This window comes from Monomorium pharaonis, chromosome 7 (assembly GCF_013373865.1).
Source record: "Monomorium pharaonis isolate MP-MQ-018 chromosome 7, ASM1337386v2, whole genome shotgun sequence".
NCBI classification, from domain to species: domain Eukaryota; kingdom Metazoa; phylum Arthropoda; class Insecta; order Hymenoptera; family Formicidae; genus Monomorium; species Monomorium pharaonis.
The window spans coordinates 19,362,311-19,376,315 of NC_050473.1; the positions used below are offsets into that span (position 1 = coordinate 19,362,311).

The window sequence follows — 14,005 nt, forward strand, 5'->3', positions numbered from 1 at the left end:
ACGTATGCGCCTGTTGAATTATTGCCAAGATTATTAATAGACTGGCTTTCAGAGTTGCTTATTAATCAATTGAATAGTCTACTATGTCCCATTTTTGTTCAGTAAATGAGATTCAGATTTTGCAGCTTTTATTTTGCGCGATAAATGCAAAGAATTGCATTTAGATGGAAATTCTAAATAATTTTATTTCTCAGTTACTAGATAGAAGTAATATAATTGTCTAGTAGCCATTCAAGAAATTCATAAACTTTCTAACAGGATAATGTGTAATTATTTTAACACAGCACTTTAGAGTTAATATATTTTAAAAAATCAGTTCTTATCTAATTTTTAAAAAGAGATTTATATTATTACACACACACACACACACCTTTATTATTTTATAACTATTTATTGATGTATATCTTCTGTAACAAAATAATATTATTTATTGCATATTGAGATAACTTATTGCATAACGACAAAGAATATTTTTAACGAAGTTAATAACCATAGATCAAAGTTTTTAATTAATTACTTCAATTCCTTGATTATGTCGAGATAAATAGAACGTGTACTGTGTGGCGAGATGAGTGGCATAGTCCCTGTAGCTTGTGTTAATCCATCCATACAACTCTAATTTTGTTGAAACCGAAATTTCCTGTATAGTACAGTCGATAATTCAACTGCAATTCTCGTATCAAATATGTACATCAAGTATGCAAAGCGGATGAAACCACAATTTCGTTTCATGCAATCTCGGAAACATTTCCCATTAAAATACAATTTACTTCGGCCAATAATTTAAAATTATCACAAGTTTCTATTATTATTAAACAGAAATTCTAATTTTACCATTCTAATTTTAATATTTTCTGTAACAAGATATTAAATTATACATATATGAAATAAAAATGACTTAAATTTTTTGTAGCAGATATAAGTTTCTTAATAAAATTAGAATAAGTTTTCCTCAATTAGAGTTAATTCGTAGACTTCTTTCAATACTCGGAATCTATTTCGAGAATTTTTTTAACTTTCAAAATTTCCAATATACAATTTTCTAATACACTATGCAAAGCATCTAATTAAAAGCAAATTAAAATTTATTAATGCAAAATTTATTACAATTAATTATAACTTATTGTGCCATTCGCCTTTTTGTAATTTAATTCCAAGTAAGGAAATAATATGAATATTTGACAGCAAGTGAGAAATCAAGTAATCGTGCAATACTTTTCCCAATATATAATTCTTTCATATATGTCTTGAATCAGAAATTATGTGTTAATATTATAAAAGAAATATTAAAAGATACCGAAAGAAACTAGTCTCTCCACCGACACAAAGTAAAGAATAAAATAAAACTCCGTTCCTTTTTTGCATACTTAAATCACCCTTTCTTTCACATCCCCGAGACTTCTGAAATGCTCACCTCGGGCCCGACATAATAAATCATCTCTAAACCTCGCCGCGTTGAGATTTGCGAAAATGCGTCTCTCGCGCATATACGTACGCGAAATGCGCTTTCCATGCATCCTCGTAGGATCGTTTATTTCGTATATAAGGCGACGATGTATCATGCCGGGGCAGAACGGTCATGTCGGACGAGCCGGCCTTAATCTTACATGCGCCACGCTCCTCCTTCACGTTAATTTAGATATTTCTCATCGTCATCGTCCGGTTTATTCCCATCGCGCTTCCTCGTTTTCCTCGCCCACCTCCTCCATTTCTTGCTCTCCCGCGCGGAACGAGAGGAGAGCGCAAATGATCCCCCTCGGGGGCATTTACGTATCGTCCATACCTTAATCACGAGCCTCTCAAATGCGGCCGCCGTAACGACTCACTTTAGTCATATTTAACATTTTAGCCGGCGGTCGCAAAGGACACGCCGTAAAAAAAAAATGTCATAGGTATACAAAAATCTCAAATGCGAGGATGTATACATATAATTTTAATAAATCTTCCGCGACGTACACAGATATATTTTCGTTATATTGCGTTTGTGTATGTATTTTTCTCTTCTTCTCGTAACATTTTATATTCCAATTAATTTCATTACTTTTGCTATACTGAAAGTGTAATAATTTTCCCCGTTGCGTCATCGTGCGTACACTTGTCATCGTATTACTCAATACTCTTCGTGAAGAAAGTATATTAGACGCGGCACGAGATTCACATTTGTCGTTTCTTTTTTTTTAAATAATCTTTTCGAAGATTAAAATCCTCTAGTTCTTCAGTGCTCGTGCGTAAAAAGGCGTCTCGAGAGGCGTGACCGGACAATAAGGGCGCTTGCATATTACGGTGATTAGTGTCACTATCCTCATATCAAGTCGCTTTACGACTCTATTAAAACGACCGGTTTCTAGGTGGGTAATAGACGACCGCCGCCGCCGTTGAACTTATTTTAATAAGGCCATTAAGTCACGTACATACCTCTCTCCAGTTTAAACTATTTCTAAATACGAGCACTCACCGTATTATCTCGCTTTTGCGTATTTTCGCGTCAGAATTTTCGTCGAGCATCGCTTGAATCTTCAGTACGCGCTGTATCCCTTCGAACGTAGAAACAGGTTTTCGCGAGAGTGCGAAAGACGACGGCCGACAACCGCTATCAAAATCCATAAAAACGGAACCAATTTGCGTTTATACCCCGGCACCTCACGTGCATCGCCTTTCGGCGCGGCTCGCGAGAGAAGTAAATAAAGATAAGAAAAATATACGTTCTCCTGTACTCGGCACCCCTTAATACACCACTTCTCGAATGCAATGCATTCCGGTTGTCATGAGACTTCTTATACTAATTATTAATTTACAGAATTTCTGAATTCCTTTCCGAATGTCATGTGTAGCGTATATTATATCGAGGATTCTCAGGTAAAAGTTTTGTAGGTAAATTCCATTTTCATTTTTCATGAATCTTTAATAAGATATGATCGAAGATATCGGTCGAATATTTAATTTATTATTTTGTTAAGGGGACACGGTCTGTTTTATCGACTAAAAGCAATAACTTTTGTAACGAGATTTTGTATTTCTTTTTTAAATTGGGATATTTTTTGTTCTTATATAAAATATAAAGTCTTTTGCAAATTGGTAGTAATACGTATACCTTAATTCTAGAAAAAGATTTCCAAATCTATAAAAGAAATACATATAATTGCACTACGAAAATTCTGAGACGTTTCATATATATTTCGTTCATAGATTTGAAAATTCTTTTCCAGAATTAAAGTATGTAAAATCAGTCTATGAACTGGATCTTATATATCATGAACAAAAATTTTTTTTATGTTGCTCTACTTATCGACTTTTCACGCATATGTATATATGCTAAATTTTCAGAGACAGATTTCATTTCAATTAGACATCAAAGTTTAACTTTAAGAACTCCACATTGTTTGTTGCTATCCATCCACTAGTCTAGAAATTCATTCTAGTAGATAATAGGAACAAACAATGCGGAGTTCTTAAAGTTAGACTTTGATGACTTAATTGAGGCGAAATTGTTCTACCAAAATTTAGGTTACATACTCGTAAAAAGTCGATTAATAGTAGAGCGGCATAAACATTTTTTCTTCTTTTTGATCCAATTAACAGACTAATATTAATATTATATATATATATTTTAATTATGCAAAAGAATTTCCAAATCTATAAAATAAGTACACATGAAATCTTGTTAATGATGCGCACAAATAATTCTACATTGACTTTAATTAAATTTCACAAGCATTCCTTTAATACGTTCATTTTAAAACCTGTGTTTCAATTATAAATATGCGAAAAAAAGACGTAATTTCAAAAAAGTACCAAATAAACTTCATAGATATTTTAAAAAAATCTCTGTACAGCACTATTTTTACATTGGAATCTTGTTTCATTACTTTCCAGATGAAGATATAACGAATAATGATAATCACGATTATGTCTCGCTTACAGCAAGAACATTAAAATGTACCAAAATTAGCGGCACAACTTTAAATTAATGTGGCAACGTGTCGTTATCGCTTTTTCCCATATCGAATTCCGTCGGTCGCATCCGCATAATTGAAATTGTATCGAGCAAACGCGTGTTCCGATATATTTAGAAATTATATTCGATAGCGTGGGTCAGAGGCGCGGGGAAACGATCGCAGGTATGGAGTTCCGTCGCGGTTACGGAAATCCGGACGTGCGTTGGACCCTACGCACATCCCGGCGTACGTCCCGTACGTATGATCGCACGCCTCCCGACCCAAGGCGCAACGTCAGGGCCGTAGAACCCATCCGGCCGGTTTCCGCAGGGACCCGGCCCGGCCCCGACGACGGGCCCATCTAGGGATGGGAGGGGGGGGGGGAGGGTTCAAAGGGGCCGAGCGGAGCGCTCGGCAAGGAGCTCGCGTGCGCTTCGACGCGGAAAGCCGGTTAGTCGGTCTCAATCCGCCGTGGCGTTCGGTTTGTAAAGCGCGGCCGCGTTCTACCGCCGCTTCTGCGACTCCGAGTTCCTCGCGCGTTCCTCCACCGAACCGGTAGGCTGTGAACGATCGGCCGGGACGACCGGAAACCGGTCAAAGAGGATCCGAGAAGGCCGCGCGCGCGCGGATCCGTCGCCGCTCTGACTGACGAGCGAGTCCTTTGTTTTCTTTGGTGTTGCACCTTCGATTGTTGTACGTTTAGTGCCTTTCCTTTTTGGTTTCCTCTCTATGGTGTTTGCACGTGGCCACAGCGAATTCGGTATACACCGGACCTGCGCGCAGACGGTACGTTTATTCTCGTTTTCATTGCCGACTTCCACGACGACGACGACGACGACGGCAGCGCACGCGTCCTCGTGGAGGTTGGAGTCACCCGGGCTCGTTGAAAAATTATGAGATATTTCACTCTCAACATACGCAGTGATACGATAAATAGTGACAACTCGAAAATCTTGCTTCCGTATACATTGGAATTTTTTTCGCGAGAAACCGGAAACTAAATTTAACGACATGTACAAAATGGATAAAAGGCGTTTGCACTTTATCTTGTTTTGAAATGAAGGTACTACTGCAAAGACCTTTGTCAGAATACAATTTTTATTTATATGGATGTACTGAGGAAAGCACATTTTTCCTCACATTAAATTTTCTTTTCAAAGAGGCAAGAATATGCAAATTCTCTCTTCATCCCCCATTACGTTTCTAAAAAGCGTTATATGTTCAATGAAGTGCTGGAGTTTAAAACAGTGAGGAATCGCGGTAATGCTATTTGTTTATTAAGTCGTAGTTTGTTATTGAATTATAAAATTGTTTCCCCCCTTGATTTTTTGTTAGAGTTAAAATTCTCCCAATGTTTAACGTAAGTTTCATTGTCGTTTATCTGTCTTTACATGTCTCTAAAACAATTATTATTATTAAATTTACGAGATTGAAACGTTTTCGCCTAAGGTCTACTCCATCAAATCTTTTGCATATGCATTGAGCATAATGCCACGCTCGAGTTATTCACTGGACAACAGATACTGCACACGTTAGCAGTGTCTACATACATTTTAACGGTCGTTCAACAATTATATCGCTGCTCGTAAAACAAAACGGTTCGTCGAGCACGGGTTCGCCACAATTTGATGAAATAAGCGCTTGATCCGCTCAAGAATGCCATTACTCAAATAGCTCGGTGGTCTGTTCTCTCATATTCAAGCTAATATATTTTCTATTAAGTATTCATTTACGTATTTTATCTTCGTGATATTTACTACTTACTTTTTACATTTGCGATTAATATACGAATTGTTTTAGGAATTCTTTTATCTTGGAAATAATAATCCTGTCCTAATTTTTATTTCTTAAAGGAACAATTACTTTTTTTTTATAATATAAATCTGCTTCAAAATAATATTTCGTAATGAAAGTAATTCACAAATTTATTACTTCATAATTTGTAATGTTTGTTTTAGTAGAATGTAATTTTAACAAAGTTCTTTGTATAATATTGCAACTGCAAATCTTTGTACTGATTCACAACACGCAACAATTACTGTACATTTTACAAATTTGTACTTAATCTTTAATAGATGTAAACCAATATATAATATTAAGCTGGGAAAATGTTTGAATTATTGGTCTGTCAATAGCGCGGTTGCGAAATCCCGCCATTGATGGTTTAATAAAATGAACGCTAACTGTGTGGGCACTCTAGTAAATTACAGTCCTGTACTCAAACCGGCAGCTGGTTTAACCGAACAAGCGGCTCGCAATTGTGGAACGCATATGTCAAAGTCATAGGGAGAGAATGCTGATTCAATCTTGGTATCTTTTTAGAAAACTCGAACGAGATGATTTGTAAGACATTTCGTCACGTTCCAGATCGATCCCCGTGTGTAACATGTTTCATTCTCTTATAAAATCAAGTACCCGATTTTTTCCAGAGCATCATTTAAATGAATCAGCTTTATATTTTATACATATATTAAATACGACAGTGACAGTTAATACATGTACAAGATAAACCATTTTTAAGAAATTTGTTAATAAATCTGGATCGGATTTTAAATACACTGAGAGAAAAAAATACTTGTGTAGTAATCATAATATCTCTATCATTTATAGTCATTTTTGGATCTCTCTCTCTCTCTCTCTCTAATTATATTTTTATAGTTATTCAATAATATAAATCAGTTTATTCATAACTATATTAATATTCTCATAATTATAATATTGATCTATATAACTTATCGCAATATTTGCCATAATCAAAATTGAATTCTAATATAGTAAATTGTTCCATAAAACAATTACTATAAGCATAATTATTATTATCAATATTATATAATAATTATTATTATAAAAAAGACATTCCTGACTATAATTATTTTACTACGCAATTATAATCATAAATATCACATATCTTTTCTCATCTGTTAATAATAACATTGTGGCACAAATTGCATTGCATATTTGTTGATCGTTATTAATAAAAGCTAATCACTTTACGATTGTTACATCCTACTTAAGGTTGAATAAATGAATTCTATTCATATAAACTATCAGATATAGTCATCTTAATTATTATATAATCGTAATGCAATAATGAATTTGCGCTTATGAAATAGAAAGCGCCTAACAAACGCGAATCTAAATAAGTTCAAACTTCGCTTATAAGACTTAACTATAGTTACTATTAATAACAGAGGGCCATTATGGAAAAAGTGAAGCGGCATCGCAGCCGACTTCTTCTTCCACTCACCACTAAATTTGGATTAAGTCAATTCACTGTGTGCGAACATTCCCATGGCTCACTTGAAATTCCGCAAAGAAAAAAGTAAGAGAGCCGAGGATGGAGGAAAGTAAGAAAAAGAAATCGTCAACGTGAAGCCTACCTACCGTTAATCTGGATGTTATAATACGGCTCGATGTTAATCGATGCGCGAGCATAAGTCTCACGCGAGATGCAAATGCGATCCGCGTCGCGACGAATTTTTTGCCGAGAGCGCTTCTTTCTCACATTTTCCGATGTCGAATCGGACGACGCGTTAATTAATTACCACGTTCGCCTTCGCGGATCGAATAGAAAAGTGTACGGATACACAAAAAAACGCATAATGTGATGCAGTATACGCTTAACGAGCAGAAATTGACCAAAACAATGCAATGTTTAATGCATGAGCTCTCCAACAGTATGCTATGAGGAATATCCTGCGCATATTTTAATTTATAGAATTACGATGTATGTATATAACAATGATAAGAAATGAACTCACCAGAAATAATGAATTCACACGTATAGACAATATCAGTTTACATAAAATTAAATAAAACAAAAAGTACATATTACGTTATTATAGGTCAACATATTGCAGTAAGTAAATAAAAAAAAGTTGTTTATTTTATCACAATTGTAATTAAAATATTATAATTATGAATTAATAAATATTTTAAAAAGAAACATCAAACAAAATGTTGATTTGGTCAGCTTAGGTTTAAAAAGGCTGGTACAATAAATACATATTATCAAATTCAATTGCTTAAACTGAATTCTTTATAAATACCGAATATTTTTATATCTTAGAATATATTTGATAACTTATAATTAATTATAATACGATTTTAGTACGTTCTTCTTTTTTTTTTTCTTAATTAATTAATCAATCAAACTATCTATTGCTAATATCTATGTATTCTAACATTTTATGTAATGCTGTTGTCACGTTTATCTATTATTGGATCGTTTGTTTTATCCGTTAAATTTTTATAATTTTTCGCTATACATTATAGGTAACGATTAATACATAAATAATAATAATTGTTTATACATATATATATATAATTTCTACATTTAAATTAATCCGCGTTTTCTACAAGACCGTAATGAACTAGCGTACCCCTTGCAGGCGAAACCTGGAAGATTATGACCAGCTTGCAGCACGTTAAAACGCAGCTCACCTAATCAACGGCTCACATCTAATCTTCCACAATCTGTGTCGCGCAAACGCACAATCACCTCCAGAATCGTAAGGCAAGAAATATCTGAAATTAACGATTGACAATGGAAGGGACACCCCCAAGCAGCGAGAGCGCTTTGTACGTCGCCCGATTTCGTCGCAGTTGCCGCAACCGCGAGTCTTATGACACGATCGCGGAACTGGCGGCTGAATTACGGCGTGCCTATATGGTGAAAGGGCTGCAGGCTCAGCTAGATGAGAAGCAGGCTCAGAAATACGCCGAGCTCGTGCGAAAGCGCGAGATCGCCGACTTGATTCACCAGGAACAGCAGAAAGTGCTGGAGGAGGATCACCGGTGCCGGTCGGAGATTCTGCGGAAGTCGGAAGAGTACAGGCGGCAGCTGGAGGAGCAGTTGACACGTAAGGAGGACGAGAAAAGAGTCATTGTGGAGGAAGCCCGAGAGTACAGGAAGTCCTTGGAAGAGGCGGACCGAGTGCAGGAGGAGCAGGAGCGCTCGCAGGCGCTGGAGAAGAAGTGCAAGCTCGTGGAGAGGGCGAGGCGGGAAAAACTGATCCTCGAGGAGGTAAGGGAGGCCCGTCGACGGGAGGCGCGCGAGGCGGAGGAGAGGAAGCGGCTGCGGGATCTAGAGTACTTGAAGGAGATAGAGGAGAGATCGAATGAGATGAGCAGGCTCCGGCGGGAGCAGATGGAGAGGCGCGAGCGTGTCCTGTTGGAAACGACGAGGATAATGCTGGACGCTCAGGCGCGAAAACGAGAGAGGGAAGAGCGACTGATTGATCTCGTGGCCGAGGAGATCAGGTGCGAGCTTGCAATCAGGGAGATGGAGGAGGCGATGCGTAGGAAAAAGATGCAGCAAGAACTGGCAGCTAGTTTACGGGAACAGATAGTCTTCACGGAACAGTGCAGGCTGCGTTTCGTGGAGGAGGATAGAGCATGGGCCGAGGAAGTTATGAGGAAGATCATGGAAGATGAGAAGATCGCAAGATGCACGGCGGAGGCGAAGAGAAGGCTGAAAGTGCAGTACCGGAAGGACCTCGAGTGTTTGATTGAGCATCGCCGCAGGATTCGCGAGGAGGAGATTGCTAGGATCGAGGAAATCGCTAAAGAGCAACAGAGATTGGAACTACTCGAGGCGGAACGTGCGAAGGAGGAGAGGAAGCGCCTGTTGATGATACACGCCGCCAATATCGCGAACTTCGTGAATAGAGCGACTCTCACTGCTGAGGAAAAAGAGATCCTTGAGGAATTAACAGCAAAAACCCAGGACCCTGAAAACGTCAATGATGGAGACGCGAAAAATTGAACGACACGATAGAACCATTCAGTAAAAAAAAAACATCTCTAGATAAAAGTTATAGATAGAACGGCAATTGTTGAAAAGGTAGAGAATATGATAATTAAAAAATATTGCACTATCCGTAGCAAGCATCGATCTGGATTCATCTCTGGCAGTAACTAGGATTTGTAGGGTGGTTAATAAAGAGAAAGGAGATGAGATCGACGAAGAGAAAAAGTTAAGGTTAAAAAGGAAGTGTAATATATAGCAAGAAAGAGACCTCGTTTGGCAAGAGAGTAAAGGCCAAAGGAAGCGCGGTGATTGACGAGGCGAAAACTAAGATCGACGACGACAGTAATGTTAAAGTTGAAAAAGAGACGTGTTTTCTTTCCAACTTCATGTGTATCTAGTGACAGGAAAGAAAAAATTCATAGAAGATTAAAATTGATTTCATTACTTGCATTTAAAAAGTTTCAATGACTATTTTGTTAATAATTTTTAAGAAAACAAATATATGAAAAGGTTAATAAAGATTCGTGGCTGATTGAACATGTATGTAATGTTTACTTTTAATAAAAAAAAGTTAATTACTAGGATGGACTCTTGCTTGGTTTATTTATGTACCGTTAGAATATGCGATGTCAAGAACCGTTAAAATGGTTGATCTGATTGCGAGGCACGAATGAGACTTACGGAGACAGTTCTATATCTTGAAAGAAATACCAGAGGTAAACGAGAGAAGAACGTTGGAGGAGAGCCAACTAGGAAAAAAAAAATAATCATCTCCAAAAGCGGACTCAAAAATACTACGGCTAGAAAATTAAGGTTCGTTCGAAGTAGACACATATGAAGCATCTCTCAGAAATAATATTTATAAAAAGTAGATTTGCATAGTATTAATGTAATAAAATAATGATTCTTTTACTATAATTAATTAATAATTTAAGATTAACGAATTTTACGACAACAAATTATTTTTAACTAATAATAAACAAATATTATATCATTAATTGTAATATATAAACTATTAAATTGAGATACGAGATCATTGTCAAACTAAATCTCTTAATTTTTAGATTCAATCAATTTTGTAATCAATTTATATCACAGATGCGTTTTAAATCTAGAAAAGAAGTTATGATAAGAACAGGAAAAAATGTTTGCGCCTTTTCGCAGGTTTTAGTTTTCTAGATCAATAATAATTTTTGAAAGAAAATATAACTAAAAATCGTATTTCAGTGAAGATGATAGGGCAACTAAAAGGAACGGAAACCATTTTGGTGAACAGGATGTAGCGTGCCGTAAAGAAGGTCAGGAAGGAAACCGCGAGAGATGGGGAAAAAAAGCTGGAAATTGTACCGGAAGTTAAAAAACCGATGGACGTTCAATGCTGTAGGTTTTACGCGTGTGTGCGACGTAACTATGTCGCAAGATCCGCCAAATCTAGTTTATTGGAACGAAACTGATGAAACAAATATGGCAATAAGAAATATGAAACATATACACGCATAGTAATAAAATTAACATTACACAAAAATTAACACACACACAAAATATTAATATATTATTTTTTTTAATAAATACTTATATTTTAATTATGCATATTATGCACGTAGCTGTATTTTATGTATTTACTGTATTTTATGTGGTGCGAAAAAGACGTTATCGCGACGACCTTTAATTAAATCGCAAATTATCGTTCTGGTGCAACAACTTCAAACATGTTCGATCCTTTTGCTCTCACCGACGCAACGCGAGTTGTCGCGTGCATCAATATAGCATGGAGATTTACGTGAAACAACTTACGAATGTAGAAAGATTAAGCAAGCTTGACACGCATGCGTTAACATATTCAAATATATTAAAATTACAGTGACTTTCGATCGATAGTTGATTTTTTCTGTTATCGGAAGCTTAAATTATTGTTAGCGCATAGCACGCAGCGTGTGTTGCAAGGCGACGCGATCGCCCTGTGCTTGTGTGGTAACGTGACTGACATGCAAATTGCGTATAATATTTCCTTAATATTCGTTATCCTGCTGGATATTAATCAAGGCGTCAAGATAAGGATATAATGGTCACTAAGAATCCTGGCAATTTATAAAGTTAAGCATCGGGGAAACATTGTAGATATAATTATATGAAGGAAACTGGAACTCATAATTACAGTTTTCGAAGATGAATTTTCGACCCCCACTGTCATCGTTGTATCAATTGACATATATTTCAACATAGATGAATTAACGTAATAAATTTTTTTAAATTAATATATGTTCTGTTAAAAAGGTGATTTACGTTTACATTTACATTTTATTTTATAACGTTTTATACCACAAATTGGTAATTATACATAGTTTTGCTGTACTTATTACTGAATGAAATTTAATATGTTTGTGGAACGCATCTTGTGAGATGATATTTAACCAAAATCTATGCGTTTGTTTTTATTTAATTAGAAAAAAGTATTTTAACAGTACCTTTTCTCTTCAGACGAAAAACGTAAGCAATAACAAACATCCTTGGTAATGCCCGCAAGATTACTAGACAGAACTCTTCCGGACATTTATAAGACAGCACGGATGTGCTCCCTTAGCACCTGTCGCCAGGTGCTGCGTGTCTGTTTGAATGTCCGAAGATTTCCCATGAGAAACACTGCTCGAATTTTCAAGAAAATTCGCGTGTCCGTTACTAAACATATGATCTAACATGATACAATTGAAAATAGAATGTATAATTTATGTAAGAATATTATTTTCTACAAAACTAGTTTAAATAATAGACAGTATTTTAGATTTCATAATTATTCGCGGTATTCATTCATCAAAAAGATTTTGCGCAATTTTTTTTACATATAAATTTCACTTTTTAAATTAATTTTATTTGTGTTGTGTAATTTAAAACAGTATATTTTATTAAAAGAATAAAATAGGAATATAAAATTAAATTAAAATAAATTAAAATAAATTAATATTAAATTAAAATAAAATTACAAAAATAAAATAAGAATATAAAAATTAAGATATCGTTGTGACAATGTATTCTACATGCTGTTACATAAAAAAAGAAGTTGAAAGTCCCGCGAAAGAAGAAAGATGCTTTGAACTGTCACGGATATGTCACCAACAGGATTCGTGTTAATTAAGGACATGTCAGAATGAAATTTCGGCACCGCGAGCTGTAATTAAATCCGATCGTTACGAAGATTCGATATCACCATTCGAGATACTCGAGTACCCGAAATTGTTTTAACCGATACATTCTTCTGTTAAGAGGTTTGTCGTGTCTATTCAGAAATAATTCAGAATACGCTCATCCTCGTAATGCATTATGTATTCTGATTAATGTTATATATTCATTTGAGTAAAATAAAAAATAAAAACGTAAATGTAGATAACGATAAGACTGACAACGTCTCAATTAAATGGATTAGCGATTCTATTCCTTTTTCATGTAACCGTAAAAAATTACATTTATTAATCTTAATTGACGCCGCAAAGAAACTATTAGTTGTAATTAAAAAATTAATCGTCTTGAATCATTGCATTTCTATCAAAAATTGTTCGCAATTAAATATGATAGTACTTTGCATAATGTCTGAAATACATGAAGAAAGGACAGAATTTTCTTTTTAATTGAAATTAGATAATTTCTCTAAAAATATCTTTTTACGTTGAAAATTTCGAACTAAATATATAAATAAAGTTTTAAATCTCTCTCCTGGGATAATAAGATCCTTTTATTGGATGTCAGTTACACCGCCATGGAAACCAGAACAGAAGCAATGCCGCTGTGAATCATTAATAGGATAAGGTATAAGTATGGCTTATATCTCCAATCGCTGGGAACTAATTACATCGTGTGTAATTCCGTTGATCGGGCGTGCGCAGCAGCGAACGTAGCAGAATTGGTTCGACGGCAGTTAAATACGTGCAAGGGTCGCGACGATACAAGAAACAAAAACTCAACGTCGAAACGGCTAGTTAAACAATTATCGCGCCGCGAGATTATAAATCTGCAAATTCGCTGCTTTGATCGATCGGCTAGACGAGCGCTGACAATAAGTCGACGATAAATTCATCGTGACTGTCCCGTCGACCGCTCGGCAGATAACTTTGAGTTTCGCAAATTATCCCGTAATAACGATCCTCCGTCGTCTTTCGTCCTTGTAAATTGTCCGCGTAGTCTCGAGAGCCGCTTCTAAAATTAACACCGTGATGTTAATCGAGACACTTGTCAGGCCGGTTCGTAATAGGATATCTATCGATGCACTACTTTACCACTTGACTATCGTATGCATGTAGGGACTCGTAAATATATTCGTTGACATTTT

General features: G+C 35.8%; 2 protein-coding genes across 2 annotated transcripts in view; both read left to right on the top strand.

Moving 5' to 3' along the window:
- Positions 1 to 4,359: 4,359 nt before the first annotated feature.
- LOC105830436 overlaps positions 4,360 to 14,005 on the top strand; it is a 95,817-nt gene continuing 86,171 nt past the window's right edge. The window contains exon 1 of the mRNA XM_036290340.1: positions 4,360 to 4,721. The gene's annotated coding sequence lies outside the window, so the exon portion shown is untranslated. The remainder of the gene's footprint in view (positions 4,722 to 14,005) is intronic.
- On the top strand, positions 8,482 to 9,702 carry LOC105828587 (vicilin-like seed storage protein At2g18540). Its single transcript, XM_028190259.2, has one exon. The coding sequence runs from the start codon at positions 8,482 to 8,484 to the stop codon at positions 9,700 to 9,702; it is 1,221 nt and encodes a 406-aa protein (XP_028046060.1).